The sequence below is a fragment of the Chelonia mydas genome, chromosome 6, assembly GCF_015237465.2.
Source record: "Chelonia mydas isolate rCheMyd1 chromosome 6, rCheMyd1.pri.v2, whole genome shotgun sequence".
NCBI lineage: Eukaryota > Metazoa > Chordata > Testudines > Cheloniidae > Chelonia > Chelonia mydas.
Window position 1 is genome coordinate 65,731,129 of NC_051246.2, and position 15,988 is coordinate 65,747,116.

General features: G+C 39.7%; 1 protein-coding gene across 2 annotated transcripts in view; it reads right to left on the reverse strand.

The window, feature by feature from the left end:
- DCAF5 (DDB1 and CUL4 associated factor 5) overlaps positions 1 to 15,988 on the reverse strand; it is a 104,485-nt gene that overhangs the window by 77,355 nt on the left and 11,142 nt on the right. For both annotated transcript variants that reach the window (XM_037900294.2, XM_037900295.2), the window contains exons 2-4: positions 10,075 to 10,218; positions 6,087 to 6,123; positions 3,075 to 3,214 (exon numbers count right to left, since the gene is read on the reverse strand). In XM_037900294.2, the coding sequence (XP_037756222.1) occupies positions 3,075 to 3,214; positions 6,087 to 6,123; positions 10,075 to 10,218 (321 nt within the window). The remainder of the gene's footprint in view (positions 1 to 3,074; positions 3,215 to 6,086; positions 6,124 to 10,074; positions 10,219 to 15,988) is intronic.

Below are 15,988 nucleotides of genomic sequence, written 5' to 3' on the forward strand. Positions count from 1 at the left end.
ATTGTTGGCTGCTTCCTTTGTATTTATGTTCCAGATATGCTAAACATTCGTATGCCCCTTTATTCTTTGGCCACCATTCCAGAGGACATACTTCCATGCTGATGATGCTCATTAAAAAAAAAAATAATGCGCTAATTAAATTTGTGACTGAGGGGAGAATTCTATGTCTCCTGTTCTGTTTTACCCACATTCTGCCATATATTTCGTGTTATAGCAGTCTCAGATGATGACCCAGCACATGTTCATTTAAAGAAAACTTTTACTGCAGATTTGACAAAATGCAAAGAAGGTAGCAATGTGAGATTTTTAAAAACAGCTACAGCACTCAACCCGGGGTTTAAGAATCTGAAGTGCTGTCCAAAATCTGAGAGGGACAAGGTGTGGAGCATGCTTTCAGAAGTCTTAAAAGAGCAACACTTAAATGTGGAAACTACAGAACCCAAAACCACCAAAAAGGGAAAAGAAAGGAAAAAAACAAAAAACTAAAACCTCATTTACTTTCTGCTGGTGGCATCTGACTCAGATGATGAAAATGAACACTTGTCAGTCCATTTTTCTTTGGATAGTTATCAAGCAAACCCATTATCAGCATGGACGCATGTCCTCTGGAATGGTGGTTGAAGCATGAAGGGACATGTGAATCTCTAGAGCATCTGGCACGTAAATATCTTGCGATGCTGGCTTCAACAGCGTCATACGAACCTGTTCTCACTTTCACGTGACCTTGTAAACAAGAAGCAGGCAGCATTATCTCCTGCAAATTGTACCCAAACTTGTTTGTCTGAGCTATTGGCTGAAGTAGGACTGTGTGGGCTTGTAGGCTCTAAAGCACTGTTTTATTTTTGAATGCAGTTATTTTTTTGTACATAATTCTACATTTGTAAGTTCAATTTTCATGATAAAGAGACTGTACTACAGTACTTGTATTGGTGAATTGAAAAAAATACTATTTCTTTTGTTTTTTACAATGCAAATATTTGTAATAAAAATATAAAGTGAGCACTGTATATTTTGTATTCCGTGTTGTAATTGAAAACATCCAAAAAAATGGTATTCTGTTACTATTTAACAGCATGATCAATCGAGATTAATTTTTTTAATTGCTTGACAACCCTCGTTTTGCAAAACCCAAAATGCAGTAGAAATATTTTAATCAAACTTCACTTTTTCCCCTCCCTTGGACAACATACAAAAGCAGCTTGAAAACTGAACCAAGCCTGGAACGAAATGTTAGATTTCACCACGAACCAAGCTGTATAGATAGAGCACTCAGCATACACGTCACAGACTATTTTATATTTGTGTTTGAATAGAGACAGACAAGCTTCCAAGAAGGATGCTGGCCAGTTCCAGGTTCTCTTTCTGTACTACAGAATGTACCACCACTGGACATCATAGCTACCTGAGAATTTTTGTTGTAACACACAAACAGTGGGGTTCAGAAAAGTTGTGGGTTTATTTTAATTAGAGCATGGTTTATTTTTATTGTTTTGCAAAGAATTTAAAAAAAAAAAAAGAAAGAAAGAAAGAAACCCTGTTAAAAAAAGTACTACATTAAGGCACTTAGTTTCCATATGCAGAAAAGAACAAATTTCTCCAGGCAACTAATAAATGTCTTTGCCTTCTGTCACATTAATTTCATAGATCACGAAAGAACCTGAACACAAAGTAAACTCTCGTCCTCATCACATAGAATAAAGTGTAAATACAGAAGCAGAAAATTTTACATGAGCCAAATTAATGATTCAGTAACCTCAAAGGTAAATTTTTAGTTCACGTTGCATACAGAAACTGGATTTATTATAAGTACTTCTAATGGGCTTTCATGTCTAGTTCAAGGACTCAGTTCATTCTAGGGCCTGAAAATGCAGGCCAGAGGGGTAGTGCCTGCAACCCTGCTAGTCACAGACAGCTGCACTAACCCCAGAAGTGGGCAGCACTGACATGTTAGTGGGCAGGGTCAGGACTCCTAGCAGATGAGCTAATTCAGTGAGGAACCAAACTACTGTGGTTCCAAACAGCAGCTTTATGTCAAATAAAATGTTATATTAGAGGGCAATAAGATGAAACTGATGTAAAGTCAAGGAGGAGAGAGAAAGGAAATAATTACTGCAGTGACATGCACAATGTTCTGAATTAAATTTCCAGACAAACTATTTTAAAATGGAGTTAAGGGGGAGAATACGTACCAGTCATTTACAGTGATATACTACAGGATATTGTAATTATCTCCAAAATGATCTTTATAATCCCAGGAAATTCAGATTTAAGATGAAATTTAAAAAATATGGAAATGCACAGTTAGGGCACCTAAACAACCTTAACTCTGCTCTAGAATGACACCATACAATAACCATATGATTATGATTACGGCATTTTAATTTCAGACTAGAGCAAATTGATTTTTAGAAGACACTTCTTTTTCTATGTATCTTCAAAAAGGGACAAACGGAGAGGGGAAAGAAAAAGGAGAGCTCACATGCACCAGCTGTTAGGAGATGGGACAGTCTCCCTGAATGCAGTAAAACTAAATATGATCTTTGGAGTCTGATATTTGAAGCCGTGTAGGCTGGCAATCCTGTGCTCTTACTAGGGTTACCACCTTTCTAATGGCTGGTAACCAGACCCTGAGACCCTGCCCCTTCTCCACCTCTTCCCCCAAGGCCCTGGCCCTGTCGCAGTCAGGGTCTTCACCAGCACAGCTAAGGTCACCTTACCCAGCACCTGTGGGCTGCACAGGGCCACGCACTGCTGCAAGCCACACAAGCAGCCAGGCCCCTGAGGCAGCTGCAGCTGCTGCACTGCCCCTTCTCTCTGCTTAGGATTGCAACATTTTCCACAGATTTAAAAACAGCACCCATACAGACACACAAGCTAAAACCTGGACTGTCCAGCTGAAAACCAAACGGGTGGCAACCCTAGCTATTACCACAATCCAACATTAGTACAAGATAGCAAATCACCACCCACATGAATCATGCACCATACTCCTTCCCCACCCCCAAAAAAGGCAGCTTGTCTGCATTCAAGAGCTTTCTCTACATTAAATACTCTTTTCTGCCTACAGCGCTCACCTCCATGGGGAGACTCTCGGATATCCCAAATGAGAACCCGGCCATCGTCGGATGAACTGGCAAAGACGTTATCATTCACTGGGCTCACTGAAAGGCCATACACTGCATCTTCATGTGCAAACACATCCAAGGTCTCACTGCTGCAAGACAAACATGTATTATTTCCCCTCCTTTTGGTGTACATTGTTTCAGGAGGCAATTGAGAGCCATAGTTTTGTCACCTGACAGTACTGAATGACAAGATCAACACTGCTCAGACTAGATATGAAGTTCTTGTTATGGAATTAAAATAATATTTGCTAACTAGACATCTATCACAAAAAGCGTCCAAAGTGCGGTTGCATTAGATAAGTTTTGCAATAAGTGAGCTAAGTCAGTTCCTCTTTCTTTTCAACTTGTAACCTTTAAAAGACTACTAATATACTAGTAATTGTAAACAGAATTAATATAAAATAAACAGTTACTCAGCTGTGACTTTTTAAGGAAGGGAACATGAGAAATAATATTTTAAAGTAACAGGGTAAATTCATATATATATTTAACACCAGGAATGAGTCTGGCCCAACACATTCTGTGCTACTAATAGCACTGAAGCTTATACAATTGCAAGAACTTCATGCCAGGGTGGAGCCAGCAACTTTGACAATAATATTAAGGGAAAATACATTTGTCTGATATGAGTTAATATACTTTTTGGAATTTTGGGGGTCATACCTGTTTTAAAGAAGTAAACTTGCTGAAATTGTGCTTTTTATTTTATTTGCATTTCTTTAGGGAGTAAAAAAGGTGGTCTCAAAGGGTTCTGGTTTTAGTTAAAGTTTTTGTTTGCTTGCTTGTTTTTTTACCCTGGAAATATTATGAATGTCAGCTCTGGTTTCCTGTGTTTGAGAGGGGACTTCCTGGGGCCCGAAAGATAGCTAGCTTTCATTTCTTAATTAAAAAGGGACAAGGAGGTGGAGAGTGTTGATTCTTTAATACAAGCTTTCTTTCACCTAGAGGTTTGTCAATCATTGGAGTTAACTGTTAAAAGAACAACAGTTTTAAGAAGTCTCAGCTACTTAGCTTTCCTCTTCGGATGTCATTTCACTAGTTCTCTAGTCAGTGTCTTCCAGGATAGACCACACCTGAATTTCTAATGTGGAAAACAAGCTAAGACCACCCCCCAAAACCCCCAATCCCTTTTCCTCACATGTACTCTTTATCCAACATACAGCAGCAAAACAAGGGTTCAAGCCCAGTTTCCACTCTCCTCCCATCTTTGTAGGTCACTTTGAAAAGGAGCAAGAAAGGAAGAATGCCAAGAAAAGACAGGCCAGCATGACTACTTAAAGGCTAGAACAGCCAGTGTGAGGCTCCTGGATTTGTATTTCTTGGGGAACAACCTAGATGCATAGTATGACTAGCAAAAACTCCAGGGTACAGAAAGCATTCAAGGAAATCCTGTCTGAAATTAATGCAAGTTTTAGCAGTGCCCATGCTAAAGCTGCTGATCTAGGAGAGAGATCGAGTAACTATCTCGGAGGTGACTAACTTGGAAAGCAGTTCTGATAATATAAAGGCCAGAAAAGCAGTAGCAGGAAGTCCCACTTGAGCATATGAAAAAAAGAATTTGATGGAGCTAGTTTACATAGAGCCATCATTAAAACATAAAATGTTAAAACAGAATGAAATTTTAGAAAATTAAAAATCAGAATTCAAAATATCACACTGACTGGGTTCCCCACAGAAGATGGTGCAAACAAATATTGCAGTATTAGAGGAATGGGAGAACTGTGCTGCAATTGGACATAATATATCTGAAAATCCAGTATGTAACAAAAGCACATGCCAAAACAAAATCAAAGGAAGGACTGTACTTAAAACACTCAAGCAAGATATATGGTGAACAATCATTTTCTGTAAAAGATGCCAGTGACAAAAACTGCTTGTCAAAACTAGGGATGTGGAGGGATATAAAACAAAACTGTATAAGGTTTTTGTTTTGTTTTACATTCCCAGGTGTAAGCCAGAGAACACAAGCGAAATGGAGAGGATTTGTTCTTACTAAGAACAAGTGTGAAGAGCAAGACATACAGATGTTATATTTTCTCTTCAGTCAAATGTCAGGTCAGACACTCAGGTGAAACATATATTATGCTGAATAAAAGTCCCCAAAAGACTTCTTAACAAGTTTAGCAACAGCGATCCTTCCAAATTATGCTAACCAGGACTCAGGCAACGCAGAGATTTAAGGTTTTATATTTCTCGCTATTCTTACATCCGTTCCTGCCTTTTCTGACTTCGTATTCATTTTTCATCAGTGCACATTACATTACTTAACAGTTTGTGGAAGTTAAACAACACGTACAGACCAAAACATTACCCTACAAAGGTTGTATCCCAGAAATCAAATCCAGCTCAGAAGAAACATACACTATCCTGATTGTTCAACTCTGATATTTAGACAGGGTAACAGTATGATGTTAAATATATTTTGGATAACCTTTCTACCCATGTTATCTCACTATGACTTCTAGGGCACAATTCCCCACAGCCTTCTACTTCTGGTATCAAGTGGGTATAAAATCCTACAAATGCGAATGACCACTGCCTTGCACCTTGTGTAGTTATTTACACCTGTAGGAGTTCACACTCACTTTGTACCAAAACTGCAAGGCTTTGGGAAAATGGGCCCTTGGAGCCAGATTTTTAAGAGGTATTTAGGCACTTAATTCCCCTGGACTTCAGTGGGAATTAGGTGCGTAGGTGCTTTTGAAAATCCCACCACAGCCTCGATACCTTTAAAAATGTGGCCCTTCTACTCTGTAATTCCCCATTTGCACATACTACTGTCTTCATGAGAGTACCTATCCCACCCCCAAAATAACATGAAACCAAAAGGTCACCCGATTTTAAGACCATACATTTTGGGCTAAAATGTTCTTTACTTTTCTTCTAGAAGATCAGTTTGGATGCCTCCAATGACTAAGGTTATGAAGCTGAAACAGCAGTGGAAACAAACTATGCATTTACCTTTCAACATCATGGAGTATAACTTGCTCATCATTGCCTATAAAGAGAAATATAAACACTTAAAATCACGTACTGGTCATTAAAACTTTATAGTTAAAAATAAATAAATAAAAGTTTTTGCAATTTCCATTTTGAAAACGAAAGCATTCTGGAGCAATGACCAGCCTGGTTGCCCAATGGTCAGCACTCTGCTCATCTACACAGAAGCTCTGGGTCAATTTCTGGTTGTTGTCTAAAGCACCAAGGCCTTACAGGAGCGAAGAGTGCTGTAGAAGACTTAAATAAGTCTTATTTAAGGCTTAGGCATGCCTCACATTGCTCAGACGCTTCAGTTAATTAAGGAGTGTTGCTGATAATACTCGGACCAGTCTCAGCCAAAATTTTAGTGTGTGCATGAGTGGAGAAGGTGACAAGAAGTTTCAGGTCTCCTACAGAGACACCTACACCCACTGCAATTCACAAGGAAAGATGTAACTGCTTAAACAGTTACAGCAGAGGAAGGGCAAACTAGATGCTATCACAGTTTTAGCATTTGAGTTGTGAGCCCAGTGCACTCTGCATGTTAGTACAACAGTGCTCAGTGCTGCTGCAGTGACAGCATATTGGGCTACAATCACTGTTACGCAGGTGTGCACACACTACTGTGACCACAATTATTTTCATATTAAAAATCAGATAGCCTCCCTTGATCATGTTCCTTAAATGCAAGTCAAATGGTCCACATGAATGCAGGCTAAAGGAACTGCGTCCATAAAAAATATCCTGGTCCCTCCATGCACCTCCAATCTCTAGTATTGAAGGTTGTTCCCCCTCCTGCATTCTCTGTACTAAACACTAGCAAATACAGGTTTAGCATCTTCTGTTTACAAAAGATTCAACACAGCATTATGCATGCAGTTACCATTCATTTGCAGTAGAATGAAGAAAGGATAAAATAAAAACCAAAGGACTTCATCCTTAGCCTAAGTGCATCTATCCATCCCGTAAATATGATGCCAGCTGTCAAGCAGTGAAGCTCATGTGATGTTCAGGAGAATGAACATGGGTTCAGAAGGAACAAGAATCCATTTATTGATATGCATTTTAAATGTAAAGAGAACTCCAAATTTTCGTTTATCTTGCACATGTTTAAATCTGTTTGTTCCATGGAATAAACATGAGAAATAAGTTTACATGTAGCTAAGTGGAAGCAAGAAGTGTTTTCATATGTCCACAAAAACTCTTTAAAGGCTCCTGGCAAATGAGGACACAGAGCAACCATTACTGTGCCAGCATTAGGCTATGTCTACACTTCAGCTTATGCCGGCATAATTTGTGTTGCTCGGGGGTGCCAATAAACCACCCGTCTGAGCATCATAAGTTACACCAACATAAGCGTTTGTGTGCACAGCGCTATGTTGGCAGGAGAGCATCTCCTACCAACACAGCTTCTGCCATTTGCAGAGGTGGTGCAGCATTGTACGTGTAGACATGCCCTTAGATTACTGCGTAGTGGCTCTTTTCCATGGTCCCTTAATCAAGCCATTTACACAAAGTGCCTAGTTTAGATCCAATAAAGCCACATTGATTTATATGAAATTACACCAATGAAGAATCTGGCCTAGTTTTTCCAAGGACTTCGAACGCCACCCAATATACTCAGATGAACTGGGGAGGAAGCCATTACATGATGCTGACTTCAATCTCCTACCTATTAAGGAACCTGCTTTCCCCTCCCACCATAAGCTGCGGGAGCAGAGTGGGGAAGCAGAAAGAAGTGGCCGGGGGGGGGGGGGGGGGGGTGGGGGGGGGGAAGAATACAAAGTGGCCATGACTTGCCTCTATCTCTGGTTCTGTCTCTATGGTGGGAGGAAAAGATGGGGATGTGGCCAGGACCACAAGTTGACTGGGTTACACGTGGCACCCTAGTAGTTGCTTGCTGTTAAAAGCGTCACCACCATTCAGTAGGGTGTAAGTAGGGTTCACAATAACTTGGTTCTACTGTGATATTTAAAGAAAATGCATACAATTTGTGGAGAATAATTTGGTAACAAGTGTGTGTGTGTGTGTGTGTGTGTGTGTGTGTGTGTGTGTGTGTGTGTGTGTGTGTGTGTGTGTGTGTGTGTGTGTAAAAAACTCTTCCACTTCATTTAGAAAATCTCCCCTTTTGAGAATACTGGTTAGGACAATGAAAGACCAGAAAATGCCCACTATTCTTTTCAATTATACTTATGGGGATGGAATAAAGCATATACAGAAGGTGGTTTGGTAGTCTAAGCCCCAGATTTCTATTAGTGGGACTCCATGGAACCACAAGTTCAGTTCAGCTTTTCATCCACCCAAAGTATGAAGCTGAGTTCAATGCAGTTTACTATGAGTATTTTAAAACCATTCATGTTCTTTGTGTTCATTGGACATTAAAGGCTCCAGAGCATTCTTCATAGGAGCAGGGTTTGCCTGGTGTCTTTGGCCAAAGTTTCCTTTCCAAAGTTTCTTGTGCAGAGCACTGTCCACCCAGCTGCTGCCCTCCGCTCTAGAAGTAGCTTGATATAATAAACTCTACCTGTATACATACACACAAAATGCTTTGAGATCTTTTGGACAGAAGTTAAAAATATATACTTGTTTTGGGCAACCTGCCTCAATCCATAAACACACTGTCAAACATTTTCATGATAAGAAGGAGCTCTTCTTTCATTGTGAGTATGAACTAACAGTTCCACTCAGCTTAATCAAGTTTCCATATTTTAGTTTTTCAATTTGCAAAAATAAATAATCTGATTTTCTGTGGTTGAACTTCAACTTACTTCAAATTGCAATATTATACTGCGCAGGAAAAAACCTTTACACTTGCACTTCTATCATACCTTTCAAGGATGTCAGACCACTTTATAAAGTATATTTAGCCCCCTTTTATAAAGGGAAATAAAATAGAGAAAGTAAGAGACTTAGTTTACAGCGCTGACTATAAAGTTCAAAAACTCAGTGGGAGAAGGAAATCAAGAGCTTCAAAAATGTGCTAAAAAAGAAACAAACTTAACTACACCATAGGGTGGGCAGATAAAGGATACACATTTCTTTCCCTTCTTCACTGGTCTCATTAGACTGTAGAAGGAATGCTCGGCATGGATTGATACATATATAAATATCCATTCAATAAAACATGTTTATTCCCCTCCCCTTCTCTGAAAAAAGTTTCAATATTTAAAAAAAAAAGGGGGGGGGGCAGGGGGGAGAATCTAGTACTGATGAAAGGTGTCAGACCAAAAATTTTAGAGACTGCAGTCCTCTATATATTTCTCCAGAGCAAGTACATATTTCTGCCACACAGCTTCTGTCCCAATACCTCAATGCTGAATTTTAAGAATGACAGTTTTCAGTTTTAACAGCCAGTTTACTACCAAAGTGAAGTAAGACTATCAGCAAGTGGGCCAATCAGTGCCAAGTGTGCTGTTGGTTTTTCAATGTAGACATCTGCCCACTGGAAGATGGAATGAGATCCCAAGCTCATTTCAGAGACCACTTAACAGCCATCAGATGGTAACAGCATTTGATCACTACCAACCTGTTCTAAATTTGAACTGGCAACCTATAGTCAAAGCACTGTATTCCATGCATACTTGTGGAACTGTCAGACTATTCTGTTGGATGGCCTGCTCCTTAGCTGAGCCAGAGCTCAAGGAAGGGCAAAGGTGGCTTTTAGCCACCTATCCACTTCTTCAATCTCCAAAGGCTGATCTGGATCCAGTGATATCTTCCAGAAGCCTCAGAGTGCTAGGCTTCATATGCCAGGTTGGGGGAGGGTCAGGAGCAATGGCACAGAGCAGACTATGCCACCTCAGCAACATCCAGAAATTTTTCCCATTTCAGGGGGCTCCTCGGGGGCCAATTTAGAGCAGTTCTGTGGAGGCCAATGAGTCTTTGTGTGGGATAGGACCTGGCTTATTGTTTTTATTCTAAAGAGTTTATAATCCAGTCTCCTTAAATCAGGTTTCTTTTCCTTCCTTACCTCCAGAGAACACTTTTGTGTTACCACTGTTGAAAGCTAGGCAGAAGATGTTAGAATGATGCTCCCCTTTCAGCTGCACTGGTTTGACTCTGGAGTGGATGGCTTGTTCCATATGCCAAAGCAGGACCCGGCGGTCATCCCCTCCTATAAAAAAAAGGAAAGGAAGCCTGTGTGACAGACTGAACTAAATGTAAGCCAATGGAAGAGAGAAGTAAGGTATTTAATACTGTCAACATTCACACAGGCTTTGTTAGGATGCAGATTGGTTTACCACACACCCCGATCCACCCTTCCACCCCCATTGGTTTGGATATGCTAATAGTTACCAAGAAAATTCTTCACATCAAGAGATAACACCTGGACATTTGGTTATCATTTATGAAAAGCAGAAAAGACAGTAGGTTAAGTCTAAAAGATTAAATACTTTCTTTTTGAAAACAAGAAAAACAAACAAACAAACAAACATTCTTTCAGCATATACAGACACCATCAACCTGCAGGGACCAAAAGAACCTCCCATAAATTGGGCTGGCTACAGGACAGGGTGTTAAGTATCAAGATTTTAATACAGATGCATCAGCATGCCCTCTCAACCTACTCTTAAATTAAAGATTTGTAAAGGGTTTTAAAAAAAAAAAAATGTATTTCTGTGGTGAATACCTGTCACAGGCTGGTTGATAGTGGCAATCAACAGAGCAATATGGGCTTAAATCCTTTTTTTTTTTTTTTTTTTTTTTTTTTTAATTTGCAGCTCTTTATACTTTTCACCATTTACCTGGTCACCATTTTGAAAGGCAGTAAGCCATCCATAAAATATACTCAAATATTTGCTAGACAGATAAGGCAAGAGTTGGAAAGGAAATATTAGCTGATTTTCAAGCTTCTAAAAACAGTATAAAACAACAGTGATTAGACTTAGGCAGAATAACATCTGACAATGCCCTTTGAATGTGGCGTGCTTATGAAAAAGCACATGTTTGAAGATTTGGATAAGAAACTGTTTTTTAAAGGAACAGCCAAATAAGTTAGGCTCAAATAAATTTAGTTGGTGATTTTTATATGTGAACAACAAATTATATTGGAGATTAAAAGAGTCATTACATAGAGAAAAATTTCAGTTAAAACATTTTAACATTTCCTTGCACAACTGGAAGCCCAAAACACAGCAAACTTGGGCCACCGTATGGGCCAAAAGTGAAACTGACTACAACCAAAGTGAAGCTGATTACTTGGATAATAAAATTAAACCAAAGTCAAATGCACAGAGTTAAAAACACAAACAAAAACAAAAACAAAAACACACACACACACCACAACACACAAAAAACAACCACCCCACACAATAAAAAAGGTTAAATATAATCAGATTTGTCAAAACTTTTTTAGTAACAGAAGGAAATTGTTTCATGGAATTGAGTTATACTGAATGTGCTTTTAGTTACCAGTTTCTCAGCTAAGTGAAGTGTCTTAAGACAATCCTTCTAAAATCTGTTAACACACAGCACAGCAGTATTCAAACACTTCTTATACAATAAATTCCTTGGGACAGGGACCATCCCTTTGTGATGGATTGGATCACAGAAACCCCCTTGAGGCTGCCAACTGATGTGCCAAGACTACTACTGCCCCTGCTTTCTCTGCCAGCTTGGGACTGCAGCACCCTGTCTTGTGGAGCCAGACACGCCATTCTTCTCCAGCACAGACCCAGGGTCTGAACCATGTGCCCCAAAGCTGAAGACTTAACTGAAAGCAACTTAAGAAGTGTTCCTGTCTTTAACACTCAGATGCCCAACTTCCCATGGGGTCCAAACCCCAAATAAATCCGTTTTACCCTGTATAAAGGTTACACAGGGTAAACATAAATTGTCCGCCCTCTGTAACACTGATAGAGAGATATGCACAGCTGTTTGCCCCCCCAGGTATTAATACATACTCTGGGTTAATGAATAAGTAAAAAAAGTGATTTTATTAAATACAGAAAGTAGGATTTAAGTGGTTCCAAGTAATAACAGACAGAACAAAGTAAGTTACCAAGCGAAATAAAATAAAACACGCAAGTCTAAGTCTAGTACAGTAATAAAACTGAATATAGATAAAATCTCACCCTCAGAGATGTTTCAATAAGTTTCTTTCACAGACTGGGCACCTTCCTAGTCTGGGCACAATCCTTTCCCCTGGTACAGCCCCTTGTTCCAGCTCAGGTGGTAGCTAAGAGATTTCTCATGATGGCTGCCCCCTTTGTTCTGTTCCACCCACTTATATATCTTTTGCATAAGGCGGGAACCTTTATCCCTCTGGGTTCCCACCCCACCTTCTCAATGGAACAGCACCAGGTTAAAGATGGATTCCAATTCAGGTGACATGATCACATGTCACTGTAAGACTTCATTACGCAGCCCACAGGTACACAGGAAGACTTACAAGTAAAACAGAGCCATCTACAGGTAATTGTCCTGGTTAATGGGAGCCATTAAGATTCCAAACCACCACTAATGGCCCACACTTTGCATAACTACAATAGGACCTCAGAGTTATATTTCATATTTCTAGTTTCAGATACAAGAGTGATACATTTATACAAATAGGATGACCACACTCAGTAGATTATAAGCTTTGTAATGATACCTTACAAGAGACCTTTTGCATGAAGCATATTCCAGTTACACTATACTCACACTCATTAGCATATTTTTTATAAAATCATATAGAGTGCAACGTCATACCCTTCCCCTATTTTTGTACTGTACAGTGCAAGCTGATGATATATAGACTTGTAATGTGTTCAATAATCACTAGGAATAGAGATGCCAAATAAGTGACATGTCCAGATTAATTATAAATGAACTTCAGTTTATTGGAAACCGATGTGAGCTTGGCTTTCTTGCTGGCTGGAAATGTGGCACAGGAAGTTCACATGTACACTCCAGCTGTTTTAGATGAGTGAATAATTAATAAAAGTGAAGGTTTCAGAGAAATGCAAGAAGCGGTCATTGAAATACATTAAATGAAGTTTTTAAGGTGAAGAAACCTGGCAGACACTGACACTTTTAACTGGTTACTTTTCAGAGATCAGAGTTATTGTCAAAATATCAACCCGTTTATGACGATCATGTCTTTTAGTTGTCACCAGCCAGCAACACCAACAGTTTAGGCTCAAGCCTTCAATATGTAGGGGAGGTGATCAGCAACATTACTGTATTTCTATCAGATATTTCTTGAGATGCACATTGTAAGAGGGCTTTTTGTAGAGTTAAAATATAATTTAATATTCTATTATGGGAACAATATAAGACTGTAAAACCACCAGCCACAGGTCTACATTACCCAAATGCTCCTAGTTCTCAAACGTGACTACCATCAACTATGATTCACACAAACTCTGTTAATGCTGTAAAAGTGCATTTCCTGTCAATGCAATCTTTAAGAGTTAAGGAAATCACCAGGTAAGGCAACATTTGCATTTCCCCCCCCCCCCCCCCATCCCCCATCAACCTCAGTTCACATTTTACCATCTGAACGACACAATATCCAGGGACACTCAGGAAGCTCATCTGTAAAATAAATTCCCTTTGACTTCCAACAGACATTCAGTCCGGCTCTGACAGAAGTTATGAAGGTTACTCAAGCAAGCATAAGCATTGCACAGCAGGGCTTCCCTGCTGCAGAACTTTGTACATTTAGTGCATGCGTTCGGAAGAGGAGGAATTACAATTTGGATGGGAAAGAGTCTTATCCATGCTACAATTTAACACATTCAAGTACTGAGAGTTCAACATGAATTCCCTCTCCCTGTCGCCTCTATACATCCCCTTCTCTTTAATAGGTTCCTGTCCCCGGCAGCTCCCTTTTATGCCTCCTAGACATATGTAACACTCCTCTGCAAACCTCATCCACAGCCACTTGCAGACCAGCTAAAGTTTGGTACAGAGAGTATGGATTACCTCCTATAGCAGTGGTTCTCCAAGCCAGTCCACTGCTTGTTCAGGGAAAGCCCCTGGTGGGCCGGACTAGTTTGTTTACCTGCTGCGTCCGCAGGTTCAGCCGATCGCAGCTCCCACTGGCCGCAGTTTGCTGTTCCAAGCCAATGCGAGCTGCGTGAAGGGCGGCCAGCATGTCCCTTGGAGACCATACCTCCATTGTACAACTACAAGCTCCACTTCTCAGGAAAAAGGTGTAACTCCGCCGTATTGCCAATATCTTAGGTATTTATATGGCTACTCCATTATGACACCATCTGAGCATCTCATTATCTTTAATAAATACTTATCCTCATATCAACCCTGTAAGATGGAGATAATAGCAATTCCCTATTTTACAGATGGGGAGACTAAGGCCTAGTCTACAATGAAAAATTTTGCTGGCATATAGTTATGCCAACTGGCAGAGAAGAGGGGAAGGGTAGAAACAATAACAGTGCACCTAACCAGCATCTCTACGCCTGCAAAAGCCCTAATGTAGATGCAACTATACTTCCAAAAGAGTCATTTTGCTGTAGAGCTTATTTCATTCGGGAAGCTGTTTCAAGCTATACCAGCAAGAGAACTCTTTTGGCAGTATAAGTTGTATCTCCACTAGGAGCATTTATTAGCAAAGCTATACCCACAAACCCTTTCTAGTGTAGGCAAGGCCTAAGAAATTTGCCCACAATCACACAAAGTCTTTGGCAGAACCAGGCACTGAATCCAGGTCTCTGAATCATAGGCTAGCACCCTACCCACTGGACCATCCTTTCTCTAGGACATGGTGGAAGAAGGCAAAGAGATTTTAGATTCACAGGTAAAGTTGCCTGAGAAGTACAGCTTGTAGCTCCTCTCTGAAGGCAAATCTCTCATGGCTCACTACAAGAAAGTCCAAGAGTCCCAATCCCGCTGGACTGGGACTCCCACTACCAAAGTTTAAGTCCAGAAGAACCTATGGTGGCACAGCTGGATGGATGGAGGGGCAGCACAGAGGAAGCTAAAGTGTGGAGTTTGTGTATTACTGACCCCATCCCATCTAAAATGGTGGTTAGAATAACTAGTAGGTGTACGAACGGCAGTGCTTTACAGTGTCACGGTAGCATTAGAGATAAAAACAATTTACATGGGTCATTCAAATCTTAATTAAATTCCTTCTGAGTTGATATTTGCTATGCCGTTTTCTCAGACAGAAAAGGAATGGTTCTGAAGTTTTATTTAAAAAAAAAAAAATCCATTGAGTCATAATCTGTTGACAATTACTTGCATCATGATTTTTCCCGGTACTGATAATAAACTTAGACCTCTATATTATTTGCATCAGCAGGATATCCTTTCTTCAGGATTGGTACAACTATTGCCTTTAATCAGGGAAAAATAATAATGAAAGTAATTTTCAACAGAACAAGTCCAATTTTAGAGAAACTAGTAGGCACACAACAATGAGATTTCAAACCAGGCCAAAGTTACACTGATCAAGATATTCACACTCAGAGTTCACAGGAAAAAAAGAAGTGAGAATGGGGATTAGAGATGTTTGCTTTTTTTCCCCAATCAACTTGAAGAAGGCATTTGATTTGATTTGGATGAAAGCATTAAGAAAAGTAGTAAAATCAAATGGAGTTCCAGATAGGGTAACTGCAATTGTAAAAGAAAATTATGTACTGAGACTCCTGCTGTGCCATAAGATTTGGTGGAAAATTAAGCAACTTTTTCAAGTCAAAGTTTAGTGTAAGACAAGGAGGCATGGAATCCCCATCGCTTTTCATCATAGTTCCTATTTTTAAGAAAGGAAAAACAGTAATCCGGGTAACTACAGGCCTGTTAGTTTGACATCTATAGTATGCAGGGTCTTGGAAAAAATTTTGAAGGAGAAAGTAGTTAAGGACATTGAGGTCAAAGGTAAATGGGACAAAATACAACATGGTTTTACAAAAGGTAGATCGTGCCAAACCAAC